General features: G+C 46.1%; 1 protein-coding gene across 1 annotated transcript in view; it reads right to left on the bottom strand.

Annotated features, from left to right (window-relative positions):
- Positions 1–10,054: 10,054 nt before the first annotated feature.
- LOC138498174 (zinc finger protein 615-like) overlaps positions 10,055–27,823 on the bottom strand; it is a 113,867-nt gene continuing 96,098 nt past the window's right edge. Inside the window, exon 3 of the mRNA XM_069622058.1 lies at positions 10,055–14,780. Coding sequence (XP_069478159.1) covers positions 12,636–14,312 — 1,677 coding nt within the window. The 5' untranslated portion in view covers positions 14,313–14,780 and the 3' untranslated portion in view covers positions 10,055–12,635. The remainder of the gene's footprint in view (positions 14,781–27,823) is intronic.

Genomic DNA, 27,823 nt, shown 5'->3' with positions numbered 1-27,823 from the left:
TTCCCCCTAAGTGCTGATGCCATCGCTGCACTGCCATCTCCAAAAACAGATGCAGGAGCTCAGACTCCATCAGAAAGATTCCCTTTCCCCCTAAGTGCTGATGTCATGGCTGCACTGCCATATCCAAGAACAGATACAGGAGCTCAGACTCCATCATAAAGATGCCTTTCCCCCCTAAGTGCTGATGCCATGGCTGCACTGCCATCTCCAAAAACAGATACAGGAGCTCAGACTCCATCAGAAAGATTCCTTTCCCCTAAGCGCTGATGTCATGGCCGCACGATCATCTCCAAAAAAAAGATGTAGGAGCTCAGACTCCATCAGAAAGATGCCTTCCCCCCTAAGTGCTGATGCCATTGCTGCACTGCCATCTCCAGAAACAGATACAGGAGCTCAGACTCGATCAGAAAGATGCCCTTTCCCCCTAAGTGCTGATGTCATGGCTGAGCTGCCATCTCCAAAAAACAGATACAGGAGCTCAGACTCCATCAGAAAGATGCCTTCCCCCCTAAGTGCTGATGCCATTGCTGCTCTGCCATCTCCAAAAACAGATACAGGAGCTCATTCTCCATCAGAAAGATGCTTTTCCCCCATAAGTTCTCATGTCATGGCTGCACTGCCATCTCCAGAAACAGATGCAGGAGCTCAGACTCCATCAGAAAGATGCCTTTCCCCCTAAGTGCTTATGTCATGGCTGCTCTGCCATCTCCAAAACAGATACAGGAGCTCATTCTCCATCAGAAAGATGCCTTTCCCCCATACGTTCTGATGTCATGGCTGCACTGCCATCTCTAGAAACAGATGCAGCAGCTCAGACTCCATCAGAAAGATGCCCTTTCCCCCTAAGTGCTGATGTCATGGCTGAGCTGCCATCTCCAAAAAACAGATACAGGAGCTCAGACTCCATCAGAAAGATGCCTTTCACCAATACTTTCTGATGTCATGGCGGCACTGCCATCTCCAGAAACAGATGCAGCAGCTCAGACTCCATCAGAAAGATGCCCTTTCCCCCTAAGTGCTGATGTCATGGCTGAGCTGCCATCTCCAAAAAACAGATACAGGAGCTCAGACTCCATCAGAAGATGCCTTTCCCACTAAGTGCTGATGCCATCGCTGCACTGCCATCTCCACAAACAGATGCAGGAGCTCAGACTCCATCAGAAAGATTCATTTTCCCCCTAAGTGCTGATGTCATGGCTGAGCTGCCATTTCCAAAAATAGATACAGAACCTCATTCTCCATCAGAAAGATGCCTTTCCCTCAAAAGTGCTGATGTCATGGCTGCACTGCCATCTCCAGAAACAGATGCAGCAGCTCAGACTCCATCAGTAAGATGCCCTTTCCCCCTAAGTGCTGATGTCATGGCTGAGCTGCCATCTCCAAAAAACAGATACAGGAGCTCAGACTCCATCAGAAAGATGCCTTTTCCCCATACGTGCTGAGGCAATACTGCACTGCCATATCCAAAAAGAGATACAGGAGCTCAGACTCCATCAGAAAGATGCCTTTCCCCCCGAAGTGCTGATGCCGTGGCTGCACTGCCATCTCCAAAAACAGATGCAGGAGCTCAGACGCCATCAGAAATATGCCCTTTCCCCCTTAGGTGCTGATGTCATGGCTGAGCTGGCATCTCCAAAAAAACAGATACAGGAGCTCAGACTCCATCAGAAAGATGCCTTTCCCCCTAAGTGCTGATGCCATCGCTGCACTGCCATCTCCAAAAACAGATGCAGGAGCTCAGACTCCATCAGAAAGATTCCCTTTCCCCCTAAGTGCTGATGTCATGGCTGAGCTACCATCTCCAAAAAACAGATACAGGAGCTCAGACTCCATCAGAAAGATGCCTTTCCCCCTTAAGTGCTGATGCCATGGCTGCACTGCCATATCCAGAAAAAGATGCAGCAGCTCAGACTCCATCAGAAAGATGCCCTTTCCCCCTAAATGCTGATGTCATGGCTGCTCTGCCATCTCCAAAACAGATACAGGAGCTCATTCTCCATCAGAAAGATGCCTTCCCCCATACGTTCTGATGTCATGGCTGCACTGCCATCTCCAGAAACAGATGCAGCAGCTCAGACTCCATCAGAAAGATGCCCTTTCCCCGTAAGTGCTGATGTCATGGCTGAGCTGCCATCTCCAAAAAACAGATACAGGAGCTCAGACTCCATCAGAAAGATGCCTTTCACCAATACTTTCTGATGTCATGGCTGCACTGCCATCTCCAGAAACAGATGCAGCAGCTCATACTCCATCAGAAAGATGCCCTTTCCCCCTAAGTGCTGATGTCATGGCTGAGCTGCCATCTCCAAAAAACAGATGCAGGAGCTCAGACTCCATCAGAAAGATTCATTTTCCACCTAAGTGCTGATGTCATGGCTGAGCTGCCATTTCCAAAAATAGATACAGAACCTCATTCTCCATCAGAAAGATGCCTTTCCCTCAAAAGTGCTGATGTCATGGCTGCACTGCCATCTCCAAAAACAGATGCAGGAGCTCAGACGCCATCAGAAATATGCCCTTTCCCCCTTAGGTGCTGATGTCATGGCTGAGCTGCCATCTCCAAAAAAACAGATACAGGAGCTCAGACTCCATCAGAAAGATGCCTTTCCCCCTAAGTGCTGATGCCATCGCTGCACTGCCATCTCCAAAAACAGATGCAGGAGCTCAGACTCCATCAGAAAGATTCCCTTTCCCCCTAAGTGCTGATGTCATGGCTGAGCTGCCATCTCCAAAAAACAGATACAGGAGCTCATTCTCCATCAGAAAGATGCCTTTCCCCCATACGTTCTGATGTCATGGCTGCACTGCCATCTCCAGAAACAGATGCAGCAGCTCAGACTCCATCAGAAAGATGCCCTTTCCCCGTAAGTGCTGATGTCATGGCTGAGCTGCCATCTCCAAAAAACAGATACAGGAGCTCAGACTCCATCAGAAAGATGCCTTTCACCAATACTTTCTGATGTCATGGCTGCACTGCCATCTCCAGAAACAGATGCAGCAGCTCATACTCCATCAGAAAGATGCCCTTTCCCCCTAAGTGCTGATGTCATGGCTGAGCTGCCATCTCCAAAAAACAGATACAGGAGCTCAGACTCCATCAGAAGATGCCTTTCCCACTAAGTGCTGATGCCATCGCTGCACTGCCATCTCCAAAAACAGATGCAGGAGCTCAGACTCCATCAGAAAGATTCATTTTCCCCCTAAGTGCTGATGTCATGGCTGAGCTGCCATTTCCAAAAATAGATACAGAACCTCATTCTCCATCAGAAAGATGCCTTTCCCTCAAAAGTGCTGATGTCATGGCTGCACTGCCATCTCCAGAAAAAGATGCAGCAGCTCAGACTCCATCAGTAAGATGCCCTTTCCCCCTAAGTGCTGATGTCATGGCTGAGCTGCCATCTCCAAAAAACAGATACAGGAGCTCAGACTCCATCAGAAAGATGCCTTTTCCCCATAAGTGCTGATGCAATACTGCACTGCCATATCCAAAAACAGATACAGGAGCTCAGACTCCATCAGAAAGATGCCTTTCCCCCCGAAGTGCTGATGCCGTGGCTGCACTGCCATCTCCAAAAACAGATGCAGGAGCTCAGACGCCATCAGAAATATGCCCTTTCCCCCTTAGGTGCTGATGTCATGGCTGAGCTGGCATCTCCAAAAAAACAGATACAGGAGCTCAGACTCCATCAGAAAGATGGCTTTCCCCCTAAGTGCTGATGCCATCGCTGCACTGCCATCTCCAAAAACAGATGCAGGAGCTCAGACTCCATCAGAAAGATTCCCTTTCCCCCTAAGTGCTGATGTCATGGCTGAGCTGCCATCTCCAAAAAACAGATACAGGAGCTCAGACTCCATCAGAAAGATGCCTTTCCCCCTTAAGTGCTGATGCCATGGCTGCACTGCCATATCCAGAAAAAGATGCAGCAGCTCAGACTCCATCAGAAAGATGCCCTTTCCCCCTAAGTGCTGATGTCATGGCTGAGCTGCCATCTCCAAAAAACAGATACAGGAGCTCAGACTCCATCAGAAAGATGCCTTTCCCCCATACGTTCTGATGTCATGGCTGCACTGCCATCTCTAGTAACAGATGCAGCAGCTCAGACTCCATCAGAAAGATGCCCTTTCCCCCTAAGTGCTGATGTCATGGCTGAGCTGCCATCTCCAAAAAACAGATACAGGAGCTCAGACTCCATCAGAAAGATGCCTTTCACCAATACTTTCTGATGTCATGGCTGCACTGCCATCTCCAGAAACAGATGCAGCAGATCAGACTCCATCAGAAAGATGCCCTTTCCCCCTAAGTGCTGATGTCATGGCTGCTCTGCCATCTCCAAAACAGATACAGGAGCTCATTCTCCATCAACAAGATGCCTTTCCCCCATACGTTCTGATGTCATGGCTGCACTGCCATCTCCAGAAACAGATGCAGCAGCTCATACTCCATCAGAAAGATGCCCTTTCCCCGTAAGTGCTGATGTCATGGCTGAGCTGCCATCTCCAAAAAACAGATACAGGAGCTCAGACTCCATCAGAAGATGCCTTTCCCACTAAGTGCTGATTCCATCGCTGCACTGCCATCTCCAAAAACAGATGAAGGAGCTCAGACTCCATCAGAAAGATTCATTTTCCCCCCTAAGTGCTGATGTCATGGCTGAGCTGCCATTTCCAAAAATAGATACAGAAGCTCATTCTCCATCAGAAAGATGCCTTTCCCTCAAAAGTGCTGATGTCATGGCTGCACTGCCATCTCCAGAAACAGATGCAGCAGCTCAGACTCCATCAGTAAGATGCCCTTTCCCCCTAAGTGCTGATGTCATGGCTGAGCTGCCATCTCCAAAAAACAGATACAGGAGCTCAGACTCCATCAGAAAGATGCCTTTTCCCCATAAGTGCTGATGCAATACTGCACTGCCATATCCAAAAACAGATACAGGAGCTCAGACTCCATCAGAAAGATGCCTTTCCCCCCGAAGTGCTGATGCCATGGCTGCACTGCCATCTCCAAAAACAGATGCAGGAGCTCAGACGCCATCAGAAATATGCCCTTTCCCCCTTAGGTGCTGATGTCATGGCTGAGCTGGCATCTCCAAAAAAACAGATACAGGAGCTCAGACTCCATCAGAAAGATGCCTTTCCCCCTAAGTGCTGATGTCATGGCTGAGCTGCCATCTCCAAAAAACAGATACAGGAGCTCGGACTCCATCAGAAAGATGCCTTTCCCCCTTAAGTGCTGATGCCATGGCTGCACTGCCATATCCAGAAAAAGATGCAGCAGCTCAGACTCCATCAGAAAGATGCCCTTTCCCCCTAAGTGCTGATGTCATGGCTGAGCTGCCATCTCCAAAAAACAGATACAGGAGCTCAGACTCCATCAGAAGATGCCTTTCCCACTAAGTGCTGATGCCATCGCTGCACTACCATCTCCAAAAACAGATGCAGGAGCTCAGACTCCATCAGAAAGATTCATTTTCCCCCTAAGTGCTGATGTCATGGCTGAGCTGCCATCTCCAAAAAACAGATACAGGAGCTCAGACTCCATCAGAAAGATGCCTTTCCCAATACGTTCTGATGTCATGGCTGCACTGCCATCTCCAGAAACAGATGCAGCAGCTCAGACTCCATCAGAAAGATGCCCTTTCCCCCTAAGTGCTGATGTCATGGCTGAGCTGACATCTCCAAAAAACAGATACAGGAGCTCAGACTCCATCAGAAGATGCCTTTCCCACTAAGTGCTGATGCCATCGCTGCACTGCCATCTCCAAAAACAGATGCAGGAGCTCAGACTCCATCAGAAAGATTCATTTTCCCCCTAAGTGCTGATGTCATGGCTGAGCTGCCATCTCCAAAAATAGATACAGAAGCTCATTCTCCATCAGAAAGATGCCCTTTCCCCCTAAGTGCTGATGTCATGGCTGAGCTGACATCTCCAAAAAACAGATACAGGAGCTCAGACTCCATCAGAAGATGCCTTTCCCACTAAGTGCTGATGCCATCGCTGCACTGCCATCTCCAGAAACAGATGCAGGAGCTCAGACTCCATCAGAAATATGCCTTTCCCCCTAAGTGCTGATGTCATGGCTGCACTGCCATCTCCAGAAACAGATGCAGCAGCTCAGACTCCATCAGTAAGATGCCCTTTCCCCCTAAGTGCTGATGTCATGGCGAGCTGCCATCTCCAAAAAACAGATACAGGAGCTCAGACTCCATCAGAAAGCTGCCTTTTCCCCATAAGTGCTGATGCAATACTGCACTGCCATATCCAAAAACAGATACAGGAGCTCATACTCCATCAGAAAGATTCATTTTCCCACTAAGTGCTGATGCCATGGCTGAGCTGCCATCTCCAAAAATAGATACAGAAGCTCATTCTCCATCAGAAAGATGCCTCTCCCCCAAATGTTCTGATGTCATGGCTGCACTGCCATCTCCAGAAATAGATGCCGGAGCTCAGGCTCCATCAGAAATATGCCTTTCCCCCTAAGTGCTGATGTCATGGCTGCACTGCCATCTCCAGAAACAGATGCAGCAGCTCAGACTCCATCAGTAAGATGCCCTTTCCCCCTAAGTGCTGATGTCATGGCTGAGCTGCCATCTCCAATAAACAGATACAGGAGCTCAGACTCCATCAGAAAGATGCCTTTCCCCCTAAGTGCTGATGCCATCTCTGCACTGCCATCTCCAAAAACAGATGCAGGAGCTTAGACTCCTTCAGAAAGATTCCTTTTCCCCCTAAGTGCTGATGTCATGGCTGAGCTGCCATCTCCAAAAAACAGATACAGGAGCTCAGACTCCATGAGAAAGATTCCTTTTCCCCATAAGTGCTGATGCCATGCTGCACTGCCATATCCAAAAACAGATACAGGAGCTCAGACTCCATCAGAAAGATGCCTTTCCCCCTAACTGCTGATGCCGTGGCTGCACTGCCATCTCCAAAAACAGATGCAGGAGCTAAGACTCCATCAGAAAGATGCCCTTTCCCCCTTAAGTGCTGATGTCATGGCTGAGCTGGCATCTCCAAAAAAACAGATACAGGAGCTCAGACTCCATCAGAAAGATGCCTTTCCCCCTAAGTGCTGATGCCATCGCTGCACTGCCATCTCCAAAAACAGATGCAGGAGCTCAGACTCCATCAGAAAGATTCCCTTTCCCCCTAAGTGCTGATGTCATGGCTGAGCTGCCATCTCCAAAAAACAGATACAGGAGCTCAGACTCCATCAGAAAAATGCCTTTCCCCCTTAAGTGCGGATGCCATGGCTGCACTGCCATATCCAAGAACAGATACAGGAGCTCAGGCTCCATCATAAAGATGCCTTTCCCCCCTAAGTGCTGATGCCATGGCTGCACTGCCATCTCCAAAAACAGATACAGGAGCTCAGACTCCATCAGAAAGATGCCTTTCCCCTAAGCGCTGATGTCATGGCCGCACGATCATCTCCAAAAAAAAGATGTAGGAGCTCAGACTCCATCAGAAAGATGCCTTCCCCGTTAAGTGCTGATGCCATCGCTGCACTGCCATCTCCAAAAACAGATGCAGGAGCTCAGACTCCATCAGAAAGATTCCCTTTCCCACTAAGTGCTGATGTCATGGCTGAGCTGCCATCTCCAAAAAACAGATACAGGAGCTCAGACTCCATCAGAAGATGCCTTTCCCACTAAGTGCTGATGCCATCGCTGCACTGCCATCTCCAAAAACAGATGCAGGAGCTCAGACTCCATCAGAAAGATTCATTTTCCCCCTAAGTGCTGATGTCATGGCTGAGCTGCCATCTCCAAAAAACAGATACAGGAGCTCAGACTCCATCAGAAAGATGCCTTTCCCCATACGTTCTGATGTCATGGCTGCACTGCCATCTCCAGAAACAGATGCAGCAGCTCAGACTCCATCAGAAAGATGCCCTTTCCCCCTAAGTGCTGATGCCATCGCTGCACTGCCATCTCCAAAAACAGATGCAGGAGCTCAGACTCCATCAGAAAGATTCATTTTCCCCCTAAGTGCTGATGTCATGGCTGAGCTGCCATCTCCAAAAATAGATACAGAAGCTCATTCTCCATCAGAAAGATGCCTTTCCCCCAAAAGTTCTGATGTCATGGCTGCACTGCAATCTCCAGAAACAGATGCAGGAGCTCAGACTCCATCAGAAATATGCCTTTCCCCCTAAGTGCTGATGTCATGGCTGCACTGCCATCTCCAGAAACAGATGCAGCAGCTCAGACTCCATCAGTAAGATGCCCTTTCCCCCTAAGTGCTGATGTCATGGCTGACCTGCCATCTCCAATAAACAGATACAGGAGCTCAGACTCCATCAGAAAGATGCCTTTCCCCCTAAGTGCTGATGCCATCTCTGCACTGCCATCTCCAAAAACAGATGCAGGAGCTCAGACTCCATCAGAAAGATTCCTTTTCCCCCTAAGTGCTGATGTCATGGCTGAGCTGCCATCTCCAAAAAACAGATACAGATTCCTCTCCAACCGACCCTCCCAGGTCCAACTTGGGTCCTTCATTTCCTCTATCTCATTTTCTACCTGTGGTGTCCCCAAGGGGTCTAACCTCTCTGCCTAGCTCTTCAACCAATACCTGGCACCACTCACCCACTGCATTGCTGCTCTCTGACTGTCTGTCTGCAATCCAGGAATGGTCAGCCGCCAACGACCACTGCCCTAATGCCACTAAAACGGAGATCCTCCTCATCGGCACACCTGCACCTTCCTTTCCTGTCACTCTCTGGCCGGCCTCCCTTGGCCCTCTCCATGCTCCCACTTGCGAGGCTATCAACCTCGGGGTCATCTTTAACTTCACGCCTTCTTTTTCTCCTTACATCTCTGACGTCTCAAAAAAGTCTAACTACCAACTGCACCTCCTCAGAGGTATTCTTCCTTTCCTCTCCTTCCCACTGAAGCTCACTGTCTCTAGTTTTCTAGTTCTCTCTAGGCTGAACTATTGAATCATCCTCTTTTTAAATCTGCTTGCAACCACTCTCCATCCTCTTCAGCTCATCCATAACAGGACTGCAAGACTTGTCATTGGCCTTAAGCCCTGGGATTGTATCTCTCCAGCCCTGAAATCGATTCATTGGCTCCCAGTGGCTGCAAGGATTAAATTCAAGACCCATTAATTGTCCACAAGGCTTTCTGGAGCCTGGGTCCACAATACCTTCCACTCTCCCTCCGTAAATACATTCCTCCGCAAGCTCTTCGCTCCTTCACCTCCAACTCCCTCAGGGTCAGTCGCTTCTCCAAGCAACGGGTTGGGGGTAGATCCCTTTCCTTGGCTGGGGCCTCCCTCTGGAACAGCCTCTCTGAAACTTGAGGAGAACCATCTTCGGGTCCGGAAGCACCTCAAGACCTTCCTCTTTGCTTCTGCCTTCGCTCTTCCTCTCCCCTGCTAATCTCTCTGCTTTGGCACCGGGCACCTGGTTACCCTCTGATTTTGGGCCCAGGCCGCTGCTCTCCCAGCCACACACCCGCACTGCCTCCTGTCAACCCCTCCACTTGGGTCTGTAGCTGCAACCCTACAGTCCCCTTCTAGCACTTATCAGACACCTGTTGTCTACAACTTATTCTCACACTTGCTGGCCGCACTACCTATTGTTGTTCTATCGTGTGTTCAGCACTTTCCACTCCCCCCTGTTGCTCACACTTTCCCCCTTACCTCTCCCCTGCTCTTGTACGTTCTCAATGTCACTGGACCTAGTAAGATTGTTGTTCTGTCCTCCCTTGTTTCCCCTCCCTTGCCTCTTAGCACTCTGAAACACCTGTGTATGAGTGTGATACAAATAAAATATCATATCATATATCATTCATTAAAGAAAATATGACCTTGTGCATATCCCATTACTCCTGTTGTGGTGAGAATTGTGAGAATAACATTCATTCTAACATTAAACTGAAATCCAGAATGTCTCCCCACCACTTAAAAAAAAAAGTTATCACCTTTGTTGCAGGAAGCAGCTTACTCCAAGGTAAAGCCAAAAGCCAAAAAAATTAAATAATGTAACATACAAATAGAAGTACAACAAAACATGTATTATTAATGTTAACACAGTGACATATTGGCTGAAGCTCAATGTTCTTTTAATCAGCATTTCATTCAGTTTATAAACACAGTGGGTAAGGTTTAAATTCAGCATGTCAGCTTATCCAGGATCAATATCATTTGGTAAACATTGTTCTCATCTGTGTCTTCTTGGAAATAAGAGAGCAGCATTACACCCACAACACTTATATTTTAGAAAGAATGGACCCACATTTGCAAATTTGCACAAGTTGTATTGATACAGAGTTCAATGGATACCTCTTTTCCACGTGCCCTTTCCACTCTTTTCTTTTCACAAAATGTCACCTTTTTAAATACATTTACACATAATTTAATGGAACACTTGATATCTTCTCCATTGCATTCAAATTGAATCAATTTCTTATAAAATAGTGCTTTACCAGTGGGCATGCATTGTACCACCATGTGCTGGTCTGAGCCCAGGGGGGCTTTTTAATCCCTGTAAGTGCTCCACTAGACAGAGGCAATAGTGGCACTGGAAGGGATCCGGTGGAGAAAGACTTGAGTAATATTGGAGCTTCCAGTTTTATGGATTCCATCCTTCATGTTTTCCCCTTGATGAACATTGCCTTTTGACGTGTTGTGCCAAGCTTAGTCTAATTATTCATCGCTGTGTGGGAATATAACGTTCTTCTTGTGTATTAATGACACTAGATCATTTAAAATTGGAATGTTTGAATCGCTACGTTTTGAAGTTGAAAGTAAAATTACTTAATGGGGTGAAAAAAGTGTAATACTCATTCCCAGTGGAGACATTTTTCTTTTTACTGAAGTAGAAAAAATGGTAACTCTTTTTAATTCACACTTTTTTGAACCTAGCAATTCAAAACAAACTATGAATTTTACTTTATAGCTTCACTGAATATCAGGGAGTGATACCTGTAGAACAGCTTCCAGTGGCACTGCATGGCTGGCATCACTGGGATGAGCATATCCATGGGGCTAGGGAGGGGCGAGAGCAGGAAGGCCGGCACCTATGGGTTCATTACATTTTACTCTACAGCTTTGCTCCATATCATGCAGTAATCCCTGTAGAACACAATCCAGTGGCACTGCGTGGCTGGTATCACTGGGATGAATATATCCATGGGGCGGGGGGCGAGGGCAGGAAGGCCGGCACCTTTGTGTCCATTGCTTCTAGTTTTATAGTTGGGAGTATTACAACTTTTTTTGATGGGAGTATTTGTAAACTCATGGGAGTTACATGTTGACAATAAACCATTTATCTGTAGGGCTGCCTTCTTTATTTTTTTGTTTAAAGCGCATTATCTGCCCAAAGGATTATGGGTACAAACAGCTGGTAGGCATTAAAACATAAGAGAATCCAGCAAAATTAAGGAAAGGCAAACCAAGATAGATGGTCTTCAGCAAGCATATGAAGGTCACTACCTGGAACAGGAGATCCATATCTGGAGGGAAATAACTAAAGCTACAGGGAGGACAAAGATGGACGGGTGGATTGCGGTTAGCGGGGACATGATGGGGGGGACCTGTTTCATGAAAGGCTAGAGGAAGCACCTTGAACCCCACCTGAGAGAATGAACCAGAGTGATATAACCACACTTCTGAATGCCTGAAGGAAGCAGGTTGGCACGTTCTTTGCCACCTGACATTAGTCACATATGTCAGGGGGCACAGAAAAGAAAATGGCCTTGCCATAGTCCAGTCTGGAAAACAATTAGGGCTGTAGCAACTAACAGAGTGTGAAAGTTTATAAAAGGGTGGTTATTCTGCAACTATTTCATATGGAAATAAACTACTGCCAACCAAGGTGTGTGAGAGACAAGAGAAAGCCCAGAGTAGATTTTGACAGCCAGGAAGATAGCGTGAGCACCAAGCTCAGAGGAAGGCCAGGGAAACATGCCAAGTGCCTGGTGCAAGCTCAACAATCAATATACAGTTTAGTCAGAGTTCAGTTTTAGTCCATGAGAAACCATTAACTCGTTCACATATGATAAAAGGAATACAAGACAAGGACATGGAGGCCCTGTCCCTCCAATGCATTTCTAGCATCACACATGTCTTCTGGTGTAGAATAGGATCCCTCTTCAAAAACAAGCACTACATTTGGTGCACCCATGAGGTTTCAAATCTGCATGTGTGGCCTGATGGTAAATAAGACCTCCCAAACAACTCAACCATTTCCCTCATTCACTACTCATGTGTGGTTTCACACCAGTATATGTTATCTGGTGATCAATCAGATATTACCACCCTGCCACCTCCCAAACAAAAATCCACTTCAACACACCGGTTTATCAGCTGCATGTGTTCTCTGATGGAGAGTAAGATATCCCTTCTGAGCAAACCAATTCCCACATTCAGTGCACACATTAGGTTTCTCACCTGTATGCATTCTCTGGTGGATAGTAAGATGTCCCTTGTGTGCAAACCCTTTCCCACATTCACTACACTCATGAGGTTTCTCACCTGTATGTGTTCTCTGGTGGATAGTAAGTTCTCCCTTGTGAGCAAAACCTCTCCCGCATTCAGTGCACTCATAAGGTTTCTCACCTGTATGTGTTCTCTGGTGGATAGTAAGTTCTCCCTTGTGAGCAAAACCTCTCCCACATTCAGTGCACTAATAAGGCTTCTCACCTGTATGTGCTCTCTGGTGGTATATAAGACCTCCCTTCTGAGCAAACCCTTTCCCACATTCAGTGCACTCATAAGGTTTTTCACCTGTATGTGTTCTGTGGTGGCGAATAAGATCTCCGTTGTGAGAAAACTTTCTCCCACATTCAGTGCACTCATGAGGTTTCTCACCTGTATGCATTCTCTGGTGGATAGTAAGAGCTCGCTTATGAGCGAACCTTTTCCCACATTCAGTGCACTCATGAGGTTTCTCACCTGTATGTGTTCTCTGATGGATAGTAAGAGAGCCCTTCTCTGGAAATTCTTTCCCACATTCTGTGCACTCATGAGGTTTCTCACCTGTATGTGTTCTCTGGTGGATAGTAAGATATCCCTTCATAGCAAACCCTTTCCCACATTCTGTGCACTCATGAGGTTTCTCACCTGTATGTGCTCTCTGGTGGCAAATAAGATGTCCTTTCTGAGCAAACCCTTTTCCACATTCAGTGCACTCATGGGGTTTCTCACCTGTATGTGTTCTCTGATGACGAATAAGATTTTCCTTCTTAACAAACCCTTTCCCACATTCAGTGCACTCATGAGGTTTCTCACCTGAATGTGTTCTCTGGTGGATAGTAAGAACTCCCTTATGAGCAAACCCTCTCCCACATTCAGTGCATTCATGAGGTTTCTCCCCTGTATGTGTTCTCTGGTGGATATTAAGATGTCCTTTCTGAGCAAACCCTTTCCCACATTCACTACACTCATGAGGTTTCTCACCTCTATGTGTTCTCTGGTGGATATTAAGCTCACCCTTGTGAGCAAACCCTTTCCCACATTCAGTGCATTCATGAGGTCTCTCGCCTGTATGTGTTCTCTGGTGACTAATAAGATGGTCCTTCCTAGCAAACCCTTTTCCACATTCAGTGCATTCATGAGGTTTCTCACCTGTATGTGTTCTCTGATGGTGAATAAGATTTTCCTTTTTAACAAACCCTTTCCCACATTCAGTGCATTCATGAGGTTTCTCACCAGTATGTGTTCTCTGGTGGATAGTAAGAACTCCCTTGTGAGCAAACCCTTTCCCACATTCAGTGCATTCATGAGGTTTCTCACCTGTATGTGTTCTCTGGTGGCTATTAAGATGTCCTTTCTGAGCAAACCCTTTCCCACATTCACTACATTCATGAGGTTTCTCACCTGTATGTGTTCTCTGGTGGATAGTAAGATGTTCCTTCTGAGTAAACCCTTTCCCACATTCAATGCATTCATGAGGTTTCTCACCTGTATGTGTTCTCTGATGGCTTATAAGATGTTCCTTCCTAGCAAAGCCTTTCCCACATTCAGTGCACCTATGATGTTTACCCTTGGTATGTACTCTGTGGTGGTGAATAAGACCTCCCATCTGAGCAAACACTTTCCCACATTCAGTGCACCTATGTTTACCCCCGGTATGTACTCTGTGGTGGTGAATAAGACCTCCCATCTGAGCAAACACTTTCCCACATTGATTGTAGACGTAAGATTTTTCAGGTGTATGCATTTGCTGTTGGCAGATGAGTGCATCATACAAATAGTCACTATTTTCAACTTCAGTGCACAGAAAGGTATTTTCGCCCATGTCCTCATGTGGGCAATAAGTCTGTTCTTGAGATGACATTTCCCACATTCTGAACTTTCTCATGTCTAGGTCATTTCTGGTGACAATTTTCTTTCTGACTGAAGTTTTGGAAATATTCAGTGCATGGATACGGTTTGTCCATTCACATTTGCAGGTGTTTTAAAAAAGAAAATCACTTAAAACAAACTAGCTTTACATTCGGAACCCACGTGTTCTCTCAGGAATTACAAACAAAACAAAAGGCGGGTCTTGCTGCAAAGCACAGACTGTTGCCATCCATAGTGTGTAATGCCAGGTATTTAGTGCAGCTCTTGTTACAGAATGTTACCATGAACAGGTTGCAAGGACGGAGGCCACCATGTATCCAATAGGCTTCTCAATCACAGTTCCTGAATACTCTGAAAGATAACCGGACTCCAAACCTGCACACTTTGAAGGTGTCTGGAAATTGCATAATCTAACAATGAAGTTTGCACTGCATTAGTCCAAAGAAATGTATCTCTGCTGTTGCATTTCCGGGGCATCAATCACCTATTGCAACGCAAGGAGATGCACATTATTAGTTTCAACAGTCGCAGGCATCACGTGAACAGGCAAAATGGCTCTCAGTAGCAGTGTTGTGCATTACTTAAGTAAAGTAATTAATGATGCTTTAAATTCTAGAGTACCATGTATTTGGGGACATGCACCCGAATAGGTGGAAGAGTAGTAGGGTTCCAATGATAAAAATATATGACCAATATGACATGCAGCAGAACCAGTGTGATACAGCATGAGGAAAAATAAACACAGGCTGGGTGAACAACCATTTTAAGTGCTATTGGATTCCTCATGCATATATGTTGTAACATTTTATTTATTCACAAATAACAAAACTAGCACATGAAAGAACCCCATTTCCATAAACAAACCATAAAGGCTGGTTTTTGATAGTAGGTCAGCTGTTTGTCACCAATCAGGACACGATTATGCTATCACTGACAACCTCATTATATTTGGGTAAATATATATTTCACCAAACACAAATATATAACCAAAAGCACTATTGAGGAAATAAGAAATGAATTTAGAAATTAAGTAAAAGCACCAGTTTCTTTCCACTGTGATAATGGGATATGCCATGCTATACTACATTCAAACACAGACTTTAAATGCAGATAAACTCCACACACATCACTTTCCTCAGGATTGACAAAACAATCAAGCTTCTGTCAGAGACTGATAGAATAAAAATGTTGCAATGGGGCAAAGAGTATGAGATTCCCTCTAACTCCTCAATATCATCCCATTTGCCTGTCTAATTGTTTGTACAAATGAGCCATTGCCACGTACTGAGGTTAATTAGCCATAGGGATACCACTATTATTGAGTTGTTCAAAATACCACACGTTTTCAAGAGGGGTGAGGGGGCACTATGCTTAGCTCCTATTTGCCAATTTCCCATAACGCAATCCAGAGCTCCTTCATTTTGTGGATACTAATAATTAATCCTTAGGTTCAATCCCAGCATGCCCCATACCCCCTGTGCTGTGAATCCCAGCATGCCCCATACCCCCTGTGCTGTGAATCCCTAAATTGTCCCCTGAGACCTGCTTTCACCACACCCCTAGTACCCAGTGGCGATGGAGCCCAATCATTAATAACCAACAGCTGATTGTCACCATTTGCTGATTGCACACATTACTGCTGATGTACCGTTGAGATTCCAAGCCCAAACTGCTCAACATAATCCAATGGATCCATGATCTCAAAGGGAGATCACTGCTAGGCCAGCATCTGTTGCACATTCAATAACGTTGTGTGTGACCCATATGGCATTGATCCTGTATTAGCACCCTGGGCGGGGTAGACAGCCAATCAAGTGGCTAGGAAGGCGGGCTGACACTACCAGGGAAAGCCTGCGTGCTATGCCGCCTGACAATCAGCTCCCCTGCCCGCCATCTTCCCCCCACCGACCCTGCTTTTTTTTTTTAATCTCTCCCCCAAATTTCACCTGTTTAGCTGCGGCAGTGAGTCCCGCCGCCACAGCTGCTCTCATCCCCGCTCTGGCCGCCATGGAGCCCCGCCTTCCTATTCCATGGCGGCCATGTTGGTGCAGTATTTTTATTACAGTATTTTCTCCCCGGGGGGACAGATGACATTTGTGTACAAGATGGCAAAACCAGCCCCATCTGAGCACTGTCATCTTCTGAGTGCCTCCCCTCATCTCAGATGCGTCATCTATATAGCCACCATATTAGGCTGCATAAGTAAAATCACCATCCAGAAGCTGTGCCTCTATTTCAGGGTGTCAAGGACCACAACATGTGACCATCTGGGTCCAACCACATCCTTGTGCGGTGCGTCTCCATCTGACATCGCCTTTGCATCTCCATCTCCCTGCTCCCCCAATGGCGATTCATTTATCTGCCCAGAAATTGCTATAAAAAGTGATTGTAATAAAAAGAAGACTGCCGTGATGTACCTCAACACCCTCCATCCTAGTCTCTCCATGCTTCCTTCAGAACTCCTTGAGTGAAAAAACAATCATTGTGGTTCTTTATTCAGAAGCAGCAACAGCTACATTTGTGACCTTGACAAAATAACCCTCTCAACACAGCTAAAACCACTTGTTCACTCAGGTCAGCGTTTATTCCACGATTAAAGAGAAGAGTCACTTAGAGCTATGCTATTATCTTCCTCCTTCAAAAATGTAAAGCACATGTTCTCCCTTCAGGGAAGGTTCACCAGATCCATGCATGTTTCCACAAGATGGTGGCCTGCTTTCAGCAGGGTTATCAGGAGGATGGCCCAGTCCCCTTGTCTCCCAGCATCATTAATTTTGCATCAGCCTGCGGGCAAACTGTGAATGACTGTCTGCCAGTGCTTGGCCTAATCAACCACCCTTCCTGCTGCTTTCAGCCATGCCCATGTCTCTGTACTCTAGAGCCTGCCTGTTATCTTCAATGCGTCCCTATTCCAGGTGGGCTGAGCAACTGGTTGGCAGGAGGACTCTGGGAAGCCCATATTGATTGCTCCTTAGTATGACTGGTGGGGTATTGTACAGTTGCCTGCCACAGCCCTCCTTGCCTACATGAAGTATGGATGAGTAAAGAGGCATACTACCCTCCAGTCCAAATGGATGCATCCACTGCGGGCCAGGCAGGCAGCTAAAAGGCCACTGGAGGGGTAATTTCCTCATCACCAACACCGACCAGAAGACGACCCCAACAATAAAACCAAACCAAACCACACCTCTAAACTGCACTGCAATCTATTAAATGCAAGATCCATGTCAAAACACTCAACAGAAATCTTTGACCTCCTCAATGACAATGGCATAGACCCCCTATTCATCACAGAAACATGGCTGGATGACAACTACAAAATCACACTCCAAAGCTGCCTCCCAGCCAACTTCAAATGCCTTCAAATAAACAAAAACATAAAAAAGGAGGAGGCCTCACGATAGCATTCAAAGAATGTTAGGGAGAATTCTTTGTAAAGGCTAATTTCCTAACCTAGTGAGTCCCCCAGCAGCTTTGCTGGATTTTTGGGGTTTATTTTTTTTTCTCCTGCTAAGAGTGAGACTCTTTTTCTCCCACTCTTAGACATGATTTGAGGTGTTCCTTTGACTTTGTATGTGTTCTATGGGCTATGGGGTCCTTTACCCCATAGGGCTTCATGTGTTTTTGATATGTGGGTTACACAGCACCCTCCGTGCAGTAACCCAGGGGTGTTGTAGCGACCCCCAAACATAGACTCCATACCCTGGGACTGACTACTGTCTCCCAGGGCATGTAAAGACACCATTGGCTTTACTAGTCTCAAATTGTTAACAGAACCAGTACAAACCATCATATTGTGGACGTACTGGTCGGGGCAATTCGATTGCCCCGAGGTCTGTTGTTCGAGGGGGCACTGTCCAGTCCCCCCCGACCGAATTTTGGCTGGTGGCAGTGGATACTACTTTTTAAATTCCACCGCGAATATATTCCTATGGGATTTTCCCATTGTTTGAGGCTACCATTTTTTAAAATAGCCTCGAACATACCGCCGGTTTATTAAATGAATATACATTCACCGGTTGGTATTTTTTGCCGAAACTTGGTTCCAAAATGGCGTTTGTGTTCGCTTCTGTGACTCCAACCCAAGTCGAGCCCTTTGTTCCACTTTTTGGCGGGCTTCTCCACAGAAGCCTCCAAAAGTGGTGGCACTCTGTCTGGGTAACACAGGGGGTGTGGGAGGGCGTTTGGTCACCCTGGACTGAGTTGCCTCAGCAACTCAAGTCGCACTCTTGTGTGATTGGCGCAAGTGGTGAGCTGCCCGGCTCACCACTTAGCATGTTTGAGTGACAGCTAGGCTGAATGAATGGGGCTTTTCTGCATAAAAGCAGGGCTTTGAGGACTGGAACTTCAGAAGTCGCCACAGGACCTAAAGAATCCGAGGAGGGAGAAGCCGAGCTGACCTGCAACGACAACGCCACCGGTGGAGCCCTGCTGAACCGTCTCACCACTTTTCCTGACGACAGAGGAGATCTCCAGTCCAGAGAGTCTTCTTCCTTTGACTGGTGGGGATAACCAGTTTGTCAGTCTTTTCACCTTCCTGGACCATCTCGTAGCTGCCTTGCCCGTGCCAAGCCCCCGGCAACCGGAATACCACGGTTTACCACTACCGCGAAGAAAAGGGTAGTACCTTTAACCGGAAAACTCTGCGGCTGGTTTCTTCCCTGGCAGTGCAACAACCTTCATCTTTCCTCCACGTCGAGACCTCCTCTACCTCTGGACGAAATACCAACTTGCACCCGTTGCCAGGAACAACTGCCCCCGCTGGAGCGTTCTTCCCATTTCAGGTACTGTGTCCCGCCTGGCTTCCCTTGCGACAGATCGTTTGGGGTGACAGTAAATCCTCGACTTTCTATCTGGGTTAGCCTGGGGCCTGTTAACTAACTTTTCCTGCCTTGATCTCAATCTTTTGTGAACTATCTACAAAGACTATTTGGGCATAACCCCACTGTGTGATCCTGGACACATTTCGCTTGCTCTCTCTAAGAGTGGGCCTGGCATTTGAACTTCCTTGCTCTCCAGTAGACTTTGCCTAACCTGCCTCACTGTGGTTCTTTGAAAAGTATTGAATTTGTGTGCTTCCATAACTCTGCCTCTTTCCTCCCTTTTTATATAACTTATTAGAGTGCCATCTTAGGTTAAGCGCTCACCTCTGTCTGAAAATAAGTGGTATTTCTCACTAAGACTTGTCTAAAAAGTAATTAGTGTTGTATATATATATATATATATATATATATATATATATATATATATATATAATAGTGACTGTGTGTTGAATTTACTTACCTGGTGTGTCTTTAAATAAATAATTATATACTTTTACACCAAAGCTCTGGGTCAGTGTTTGCTTGTGCTACTGTACCTATTGTGTATACTCTATATACTGCCTAACTCATCTTGAGAGAAGTCTGACTGCTCAGCCAGAGCTACCAGGTAAATCTCGGTGGTACAGACTGCTACCAATTGGGTTTACTGCCAACCACCTGTAGTCCTAAATCTTTTGCAGTGGTCCCTAAGGGAACTGCACAGGTTTCTGCCTAACAAAGAGCACCTAAAAATGAAAAAACGGACGACCCTCTCAACATCATCAACTGCGAAACCATGGTCATACACCTATCAGCGAACCCAAAAAACCAACATCACATTCATCCTAGTGTACAGACCACCGTCATATGATGCAACCTTCGTCGATAACGTCATAGAAGCCATCACCAACCTAGCCATCAAGAACAAACATCTAATTATACTGGGGGATTTCAACATCTGGCAAGTCATGCCAACTCCCAACCAGACAACTGACAACCATGAAACTATGACAGCTGGTCAAAGGAGCAACACACTCAGCAGGACACACTCTCTACGCAATCTTCGCCCAGGAAAAACTCATCACCACGGCTCCACTGATACAAATATTGTGGAGCGACCATCTCATCATCCCTTTCATCATCAAACTACCAACTCCACTCTGCATCAAGGCCCCCAAACTGACAACCACCACAAAAAGAAACTGGAAAACAGTTAAAACAAGCAACCTGTTCGAACAACTGGTGACATCAAAACCCTCAATTACAGAACTAGAGCTGGCTGATCTAGACGGGAAAGCGGAGCTGCTACACAAATGGATAGCTGATACAATCGAAAAGAACGCCCCAGAAAAACCATTCACCCCATCAAAAAAAAAGAGCAATGGCAAAATGGTTCACACCACTACTAAACACCATGAAAAAAGACAACAAGAAAATTGAGCTGGAATGGAGGAAAGAATACAACCCAGAACAAAAAACTGTTCCAGAAACAAATCAGAACATACAAGAAGGACATACAGAAGGCAAAGAGTAGGCATTATGACAACAGAATCACCAACACGACAAACTCACAAAAAGAAATGTTCAACATCATTAAAGAAATGAGAAACCCACCTGGCTGCAACAACTCCCCAACCCCTTCAGAGAAACTTTGCAACGACCTGGCAGACCACTTCAAGAACAAAATCAACGACATACGACAAATCATACAAAACAGCCAACCAACCAACCATAACAGCCAACCAACCAACCATAACATCCAACCAACCAAATCTAACACAGAACCACAGCATAAACTCCAAAACTATCCCGAAATATCAGCAGAGGCTTTTGTCTTGCTGGTGAAATACAGCAAGAAATCAGGTTCACCCATGGATCCATGCCCACCTGACATCTACAAATCAATCCTCGCACAAGGAACACCATCAGAATATTACAGATACCTCCTAAATCTCTCACTAGCAACAGGAACCGTACCAAGATCCTTCAAAACAGCATGTATCAAGCCACTCTTAAAAAACACAAGTGCAAACGTGGAAGACCTCTCCAACTACAGGCTGATCTCAAACATTCCCTACCCAGCAAAACTCCTGGAAACCTATGTATACAAATTAACCCAACAACACATAGAAACACACCACCTGCTGGACCAAGCACAAGTCGGCTTCAGACCCGCAAGAGGAACAGAAACAGCTCTACCATCCATCTGGGACGACCTAAAAACAAACACGGACTCTAACCTCAGCCCTGATTCTGCTCTTCCTCTCAGCGGCCTTTGACACAGTTAGTCATGACACCCTAACCAAAAGACTAGAAGACATAGGCATAACAGACACGGAACTACTCTGGACTAAATCTTTCCTAGCCGACAGAACAGAAACCGTTTGGTTAAAGCCCTTCAAATCCACACCACAAATCAACGACTGTGGAGTACCACAAGGGTCATCACTATCACTACTGCACTTCAACATCTACCAAACTGCACTAATCAGAATCTTCAAAAAATACATTACATGCTACAACTACGCAGATGTTGTTCAAATCATCTACAAAATCGGAAACAATCAAACCGATCACTCAACCCTAATCGAATGTCTAAAAGAAGTCTTTAATTGGATGAATGCCAACAACTTGAAAATCAACCCAGGAAAGACAGAAATCATGATTATATCCAAACATCAAGAGAACAACACCTATATTCCATGGCCAACAGAAATGGAAACCGCACCAATTCCATCTAAGATAGTAAAAAATCTGTGAGTTCTGATGGACAACACCCTAACCTTAGAACCACAAATAAATGCAATAATCAAGAAATGCTTCTTCCTCCTTCACACGGCAAGACAAATGTTACCTTTCCTCTGCTTCACCCACAAAACACTCACAATCGTCGCCCTAATCATGTCAAGAATCGACTATGCAAAAATTCGGGACCACCAGAATAAATCCTGAAGAAACTACAACGGATCCAAAATACAGCAGCCAGATTCCTCCTCAAACTATCCAGAAGAGACCACATCACTCTAGCCCTAAAAACACTGCACTGGCTCCCAGTCAAACATTGCATCACCTTCAAAACAATGTGCATAACACACAGGGCATGGAGATAATTGCAAGCGCTAGCATTGCCACACTCCAAAGGGGGTAGTAGCGGTAAAATGAATGAGCAACCAAATAAGAGGGTGAAGCCGAGGAGACCGAACTTATGCAGGGAACAAACCCGGGCTTACCGATGCCACCCCCCTACTAGACTAGATTGGGAATGCTCTCTGGGCTAGACTGCAGGGGATGCACAAAACGCCTGCCCGCCCCGCACACAAACAGGGGCCACGTAGATGGCCGGTACACCACTTGGGCAAGGTTATGCATATGAACGGATGCCATATGGTAAAGAGACCGTGAGCGTTGCACAACCGTGTTCTGGATGCAGAAACGGTGACACTCGCACACCCCACCGAATTAGGAATGGGAAATGTAGCGCCCCATTTCCAGACAGCAATACCAATTAACCAACCCACTAACAACTTCAACCTCTGCATACACCTCTCAAACTCTGACCAAACACAACCACAAACATACAACGCAACAATCCGCACAAACTTCACTATATTACAACAACAAAACAAAGCACACATGGACCACCACAACAGAACATGACGTCTCCCAACAGTAACACCCCAAGCCCAGCCAACAGAATTCCAGGCCGAGGCTGCCAACAGCACATCACTTCTCTCTTGCACTTCTCCAGCTCATCCCACTAACTCCCCCCACCCCTCCCTTTTTCTTTCAGAGCCGCCGGAATGTCAGGGGACCACTCTGGTGGTGATAGTGCACGGTACAAATATACTTTAACATTGACATTAACATCAATGTGCGGGATAACGAGAGCATGGACCACCATGCAGAATATGTTCAGGGAAACAAAGGGTACCATTTTTCAGAGTGTGCATCTGTAGCCATGAGGTCTGTGCCTTTTTGGATCTTTTTGGATGGAAAGGCTACAGTAAACAATGAAACTCAGGGATTTGGTGTAGTTTGACATCTGGGGGTTGCGGGGGGTGAATCCTTTCAGGTGCATGTCATTATTGCAAGACTTGTTTAGTGGAGGGGGTGCATGAAGTCAAATTTGGTTTTGGTTAGGTTCAGTTGAAGTTGGTCTTTGACATCCATCTTTGGATAGTAGTCAGGCATTTGAAGATGCAAGCAAAGTCCTGGGGGGCACTGACCTTCATGTACAGCAGGGGGCTATCAGCATACTGATGGATGGCTATGTTGGGGTCGTTGAGGAGAGTTTGCAAGGCTGCAATGTATACATTGAAGATACCTGGGAGACACAGTAACCTTGGGGGACCCCAGACATGACTGGTGGATCTGAATGAGCCCATCCCAGGTCTGCAGCAGAGGTCTCAGAGGAGACTCGGGCAGCGCCTTGCTACCCCTCTAGGGGTTAGGTGCGCAATATAAATAAATAAATAAAAATAAAAAAAATAAAAAATAAAAAACACAAATCCTCTGTATGAGCGATTCTGAGTGCATCATCTACTACTTGGATGATTGCTGTCTCCGTGCTGCATTTGGTATAACATGAAAGATGTTCCTGACAAACCTACGACAAGGTCCATAATTCAAATTGTATTCTAGCACTGAATGCGATATTACTTGAAAGATAGTAGCAATCCAATATGTTCTGTTAATGTATAGCATATTGTGTTACTGTGATGCTGGCAATGCATTGGAGGGACAGGACCTCCATGCCCTTGTCCTGTACTCCCTTATCATGTGTGTTTTGTGTTGTTTTCTGCACAGGAGTCCACGTTGGACCCCTGGCAATGCACCTCTTCCTGTTTTTGGTTGAGGTCAATGACTTATAAAACATTGTGCAAAGACTTTTCTAAGTATCTGCCTGCTTAAGAAAATGTGTGGTCTCTTGTTTGTTCTAATAACCTTTTCCTTTTACCCCCTTTTAGCAGTATTCTAAATGCAACCAGTAAGATATTAATGTCCCCAGCACCCTATCTATTGAAGTCACCTGAGGGTGTAGGTTGTGTCTGTGGCCCATCCCAAAAGGGTCTTTACTGATTTAGAAACTAAAAGTGTATAGTATTGAAGTATATTTGTTTGTTACTTTTTATCTTACTCCCTTCTGAAGAAGGCTTATTCTAACTGACTGATAAATAAATGTATAATTGTTTATTCAAGAAACCTAGTGTGTATTTGTATTTTGTTTATTTGTATTGCGCGCCTTGCCCCAGGGCATCTGGGCGCATGTTTAAGAAAGCGGTTACAAGATACAGAAAATAGGTGAAGTATCAAATTTACATATATTTACATAAAGTTAGAGCATAGAATATACAGAAAGGACCAAATCTGTGTATACGGTAAAAAACAGTCAATGTACAATGAGCAAGCAGAGAGTGGTTAGCGGAAGTAAGGATTATAGAGAGGTGTCTAAGGCATCCCGTTCATGTACGGTGTTCCAGAGTTTGGCCGCAAGGACTGGGAAGCTCGTACCACCGGCTGTCTGTAGCTTGAAACTAGGAATAGTCAAGGTGTGAGCCTGAGATGATCTAAGTGCTCTAGTTGCAGTATGTTGTATAAAGCGCGTGGATAGGTAAGCCGAGGCTGCGTTGTTCTGGGCCTTATGTGTTAGCATAAGTGCTTTGAGGGATTTGCGGTGAGTGATGGGTAGCCAGCGCAAGCTGCGTCTGGTGTTAGAGATGTGGGAGCGCCTGGGAATGTTGAGGGCTGCCCTTATGGCGTTGTTCTGAGAGACCTGAAGTTTCTCAATATTCCTTTGACTAGTCCCTAGATAAAGGGTGTTGCAATAATCGACTTTGGACATGATGAGAGTCCTGGCTAGAATCAGACAATTCTCCGTCAAAAATGGGTGACAAGCTGTGATCAATTTACAGGTATAGGAAGATGCTGAGACAACTGCGTTGGTTTGTCGGTTGAGGGATAGAGTGGAGTCAAGATATATTCCAAGTGTTTTTGTGTCGTTGGATACTTTGATATTGTTTCTGTCAATGATGAAGGACTTGTATTTGAGGTCAAGCTGTGTAAGTTTGTATTGGGTGCCAAGAATGACCAGTTCCATCTTTTCATCATTGAGGCAAAGCCCATGATGCGCCATCCAGGCCTGGATGACAGTGTAGACTGCATTGAGGGCTTTTGCATCTGTTACATAATCGCCAGTGATAGGGATGAGTATCTGGGTGTCATCCGCATAATTAGTGTAGGAGACACCCAGATAGTCAAGTATATAAAAGAGCGGTTTAGTAAACACGTTATTGAGTGTGGGAGATACACACGATCCTTGTGGGACTCTGCATGGGACATGGGCTGGTTCAGCTGCGGCAATGTGAGAAAAGACCCTCATCGTTCTGTTAGCCAGAAAAGAGCGGATCCAAGATGCAACTGTATCAGAGAAGTGGGCCGCAATTTTGAGGTGGTGGCAGGGGATTTGGTGATCAACCAAATCAAAGGCTGCTGAAAGGTCAAGGAGTAGCAGGAGCGCCAGTTTGACCTTGTCTTTCAGTTCCTCGATTTGGGTTTTTAAGTCGATCAAAGCTGTCTCTGTACCGTGTCTGGGACAGAAGCCAGATTGTCTAAGCCCTAGTAGATTGTTGGTTTCGAGATAAGCCTGGATTTGGAGATAGGCCGTCCGATCCAGGATTTTGAGAAGGTAAGGCACCGTAGTAATGGGCCTGTAATTAGATGGGTTACTAGGATCGAGGTTTGGTTTTTTGATTAGGGGGATGACCGAGGCATCCTTAAGGTTGTCAGGTACAGTGCCTGATTTGAAGGAGGCATTGATGAAAGATGTAATAAATGGGGCGAGGTCACGTGCAGCTTCCTTTATGATCGGTGCAGGGCAGGCGTCACCTTGGCGGCTTGAGCTTCATTATGATATTTTCGACATCCTTGATAGTGAGGGGTGAGAAGCTGAAGGGTTTGAAGGAGTGTTTAGGAGTAGGTATTTTGAAGGACGGCAGCTTGCCCGTTGAATCAGAGAGGTGGCTTTTTTTAGTATTCATTTTGTCTTGGAGCATGACAATTTTGTCAACTAATGCCTTTTGAATATTAGAGCACCCTTCAGTGTCTGGGGTACATGTATCAAGAGGGGCGACAGGAGACTCCAGTTCCTTAAGGATCTTGAAGAGTCCCTTGGTATTTGATTTGTTATAAACTTCCTTTTTTGCCTCAAGAATGGCTTCTTTGTAGGTGAGGGAAGCTACAGTAAGGATGTTTTTATTGACTATAGAGGGTGAGCTTTTCCTGTGAGCCTCAGCTCTCCTTTTTTCTTTGCGCAGATCACGTAAGTGCGGGGTAAACCAGGCGTTAAGGTGGAGCCGCGTTTTTGTTTGCGCAATTTGAGGGGGGCAATGGTGTTGAGGGCTTTTAGCATGGTGAGGTTATAGGTGTCTACTAGCACTGTAGTAAAAGAGGCAGGATAAGTGGGAGTAGGTTCTCAACCGTAATATCCTTTTTGTTGCGTGTGGCAGTGGGAGGGGCAAGGTTGGATTTATCTAAGGGGGGACTGGAATTGATGGAAAATGATATTATGTGGTGATTGGACCATGCAGAAGGCGACACGGAGGTGACGTTGAGCGCACAGTTCATGTCAGAGACCCAGTCAAGAGTGCGGCCCTTGATGTGGGTGGGTTCAGTGACATGTTGGGTGAGACCGAAGTCAGCTAGGATTCTTTCTAGGTCAATGGCTTTGGTGTCATTCGTGTCTTGGTATCCTAGATTGAAGTCGCCCCATATAATGATTTGCGAGTTGTGCTTAGTGCTGGTAGCTAGGATTGATGAGATGTCCTCTGCGAATGAAGAGGTAAGGCCCGGAGGCCTGTAGATGAGATGTACTGTGGCTGTGTGGTTGGGTGAGATGGGCAATTTGATCGTCAGTAATTCCGCTGATGGCAGCCGCAGACTATTGGCAGCTCTGAGGTTAAGCAAGCTCTTAAATATGAAGGCTAGGCCACCCCCCTTGGTTTGATTTGTGTCCCTGTCACATCTGATGATGGAATAATTGTCAGGGATGGCCAGGGCCAGGGAAGGGCCGGATGCTGCATGCAGCCATGTTTCTATGATTGTGAGAAAGTCGAGGTTTTCTGTGACAATGATATCTGCAATATCTAGAGCATGTGCTGGGACAGTGCGTGTGTTGATGAGCACTCCTTTGAGTTTAGGGGCAGTGATGACCTTGTGAATATGAGGGGGAGAGTCAATTTTAGGAGCCGAGTGGGCCTTAGTTTTGTTATGGCGAGAGTTGGAGGTTTTGTTGAGTGTAGGGTTATTCACGTGGTAGGACCAGTGATGACATCTGGAAGCTAATCTTTGGTTTCTAACTGGTAAGGCACATGGTTGACTGGAGTGCTTACGTGAGCTCGATGAGGCGTGGTGGGGCAGTGGTGGACAATAGACAGCGGGGTGTACCTGAGATAGGGAGGAACTCACAACCGTGTTCAATGTGCCTATGTCGGACACCGTATGGTGACAGGCGGGTTTAACTGTGTTGATGATGATAGTGGGTTGGTGGAGAGGATGGTGGCGCAAGCGTGATCCAAGACTGGAGTTTCTAAAGATAGTGGGGCAAGGTTGGTTAGGGGTAGGTTTGGTGGCGAAATGTAGGAGCCATAGGGCTGGTGCGTTAAGCTAAGGATTAGGGCTCGTCATGATAATAGTGAAAGGTACTTCGGGAGAGGATGTAGTAATAGAT

Source organism: Ambystoma mexicanum, chromosome 5q (genome assembly GCF_040938575.1).
Source record: "Ambystoma mexicanum isolate Mex_15411 chromosome 5q, UKY_AmexF1_1, whole genome shotgun sequence".
Lineage (NCBI taxonomy): Eukaryota > Metazoa > Chordata > Amphibia > Caudata > Ambystomatidae > Ambystoma > Ambystoma mexicanum.
This window is presented reverse-complemented; position numbering and strand designations above follow the sequence as displayed.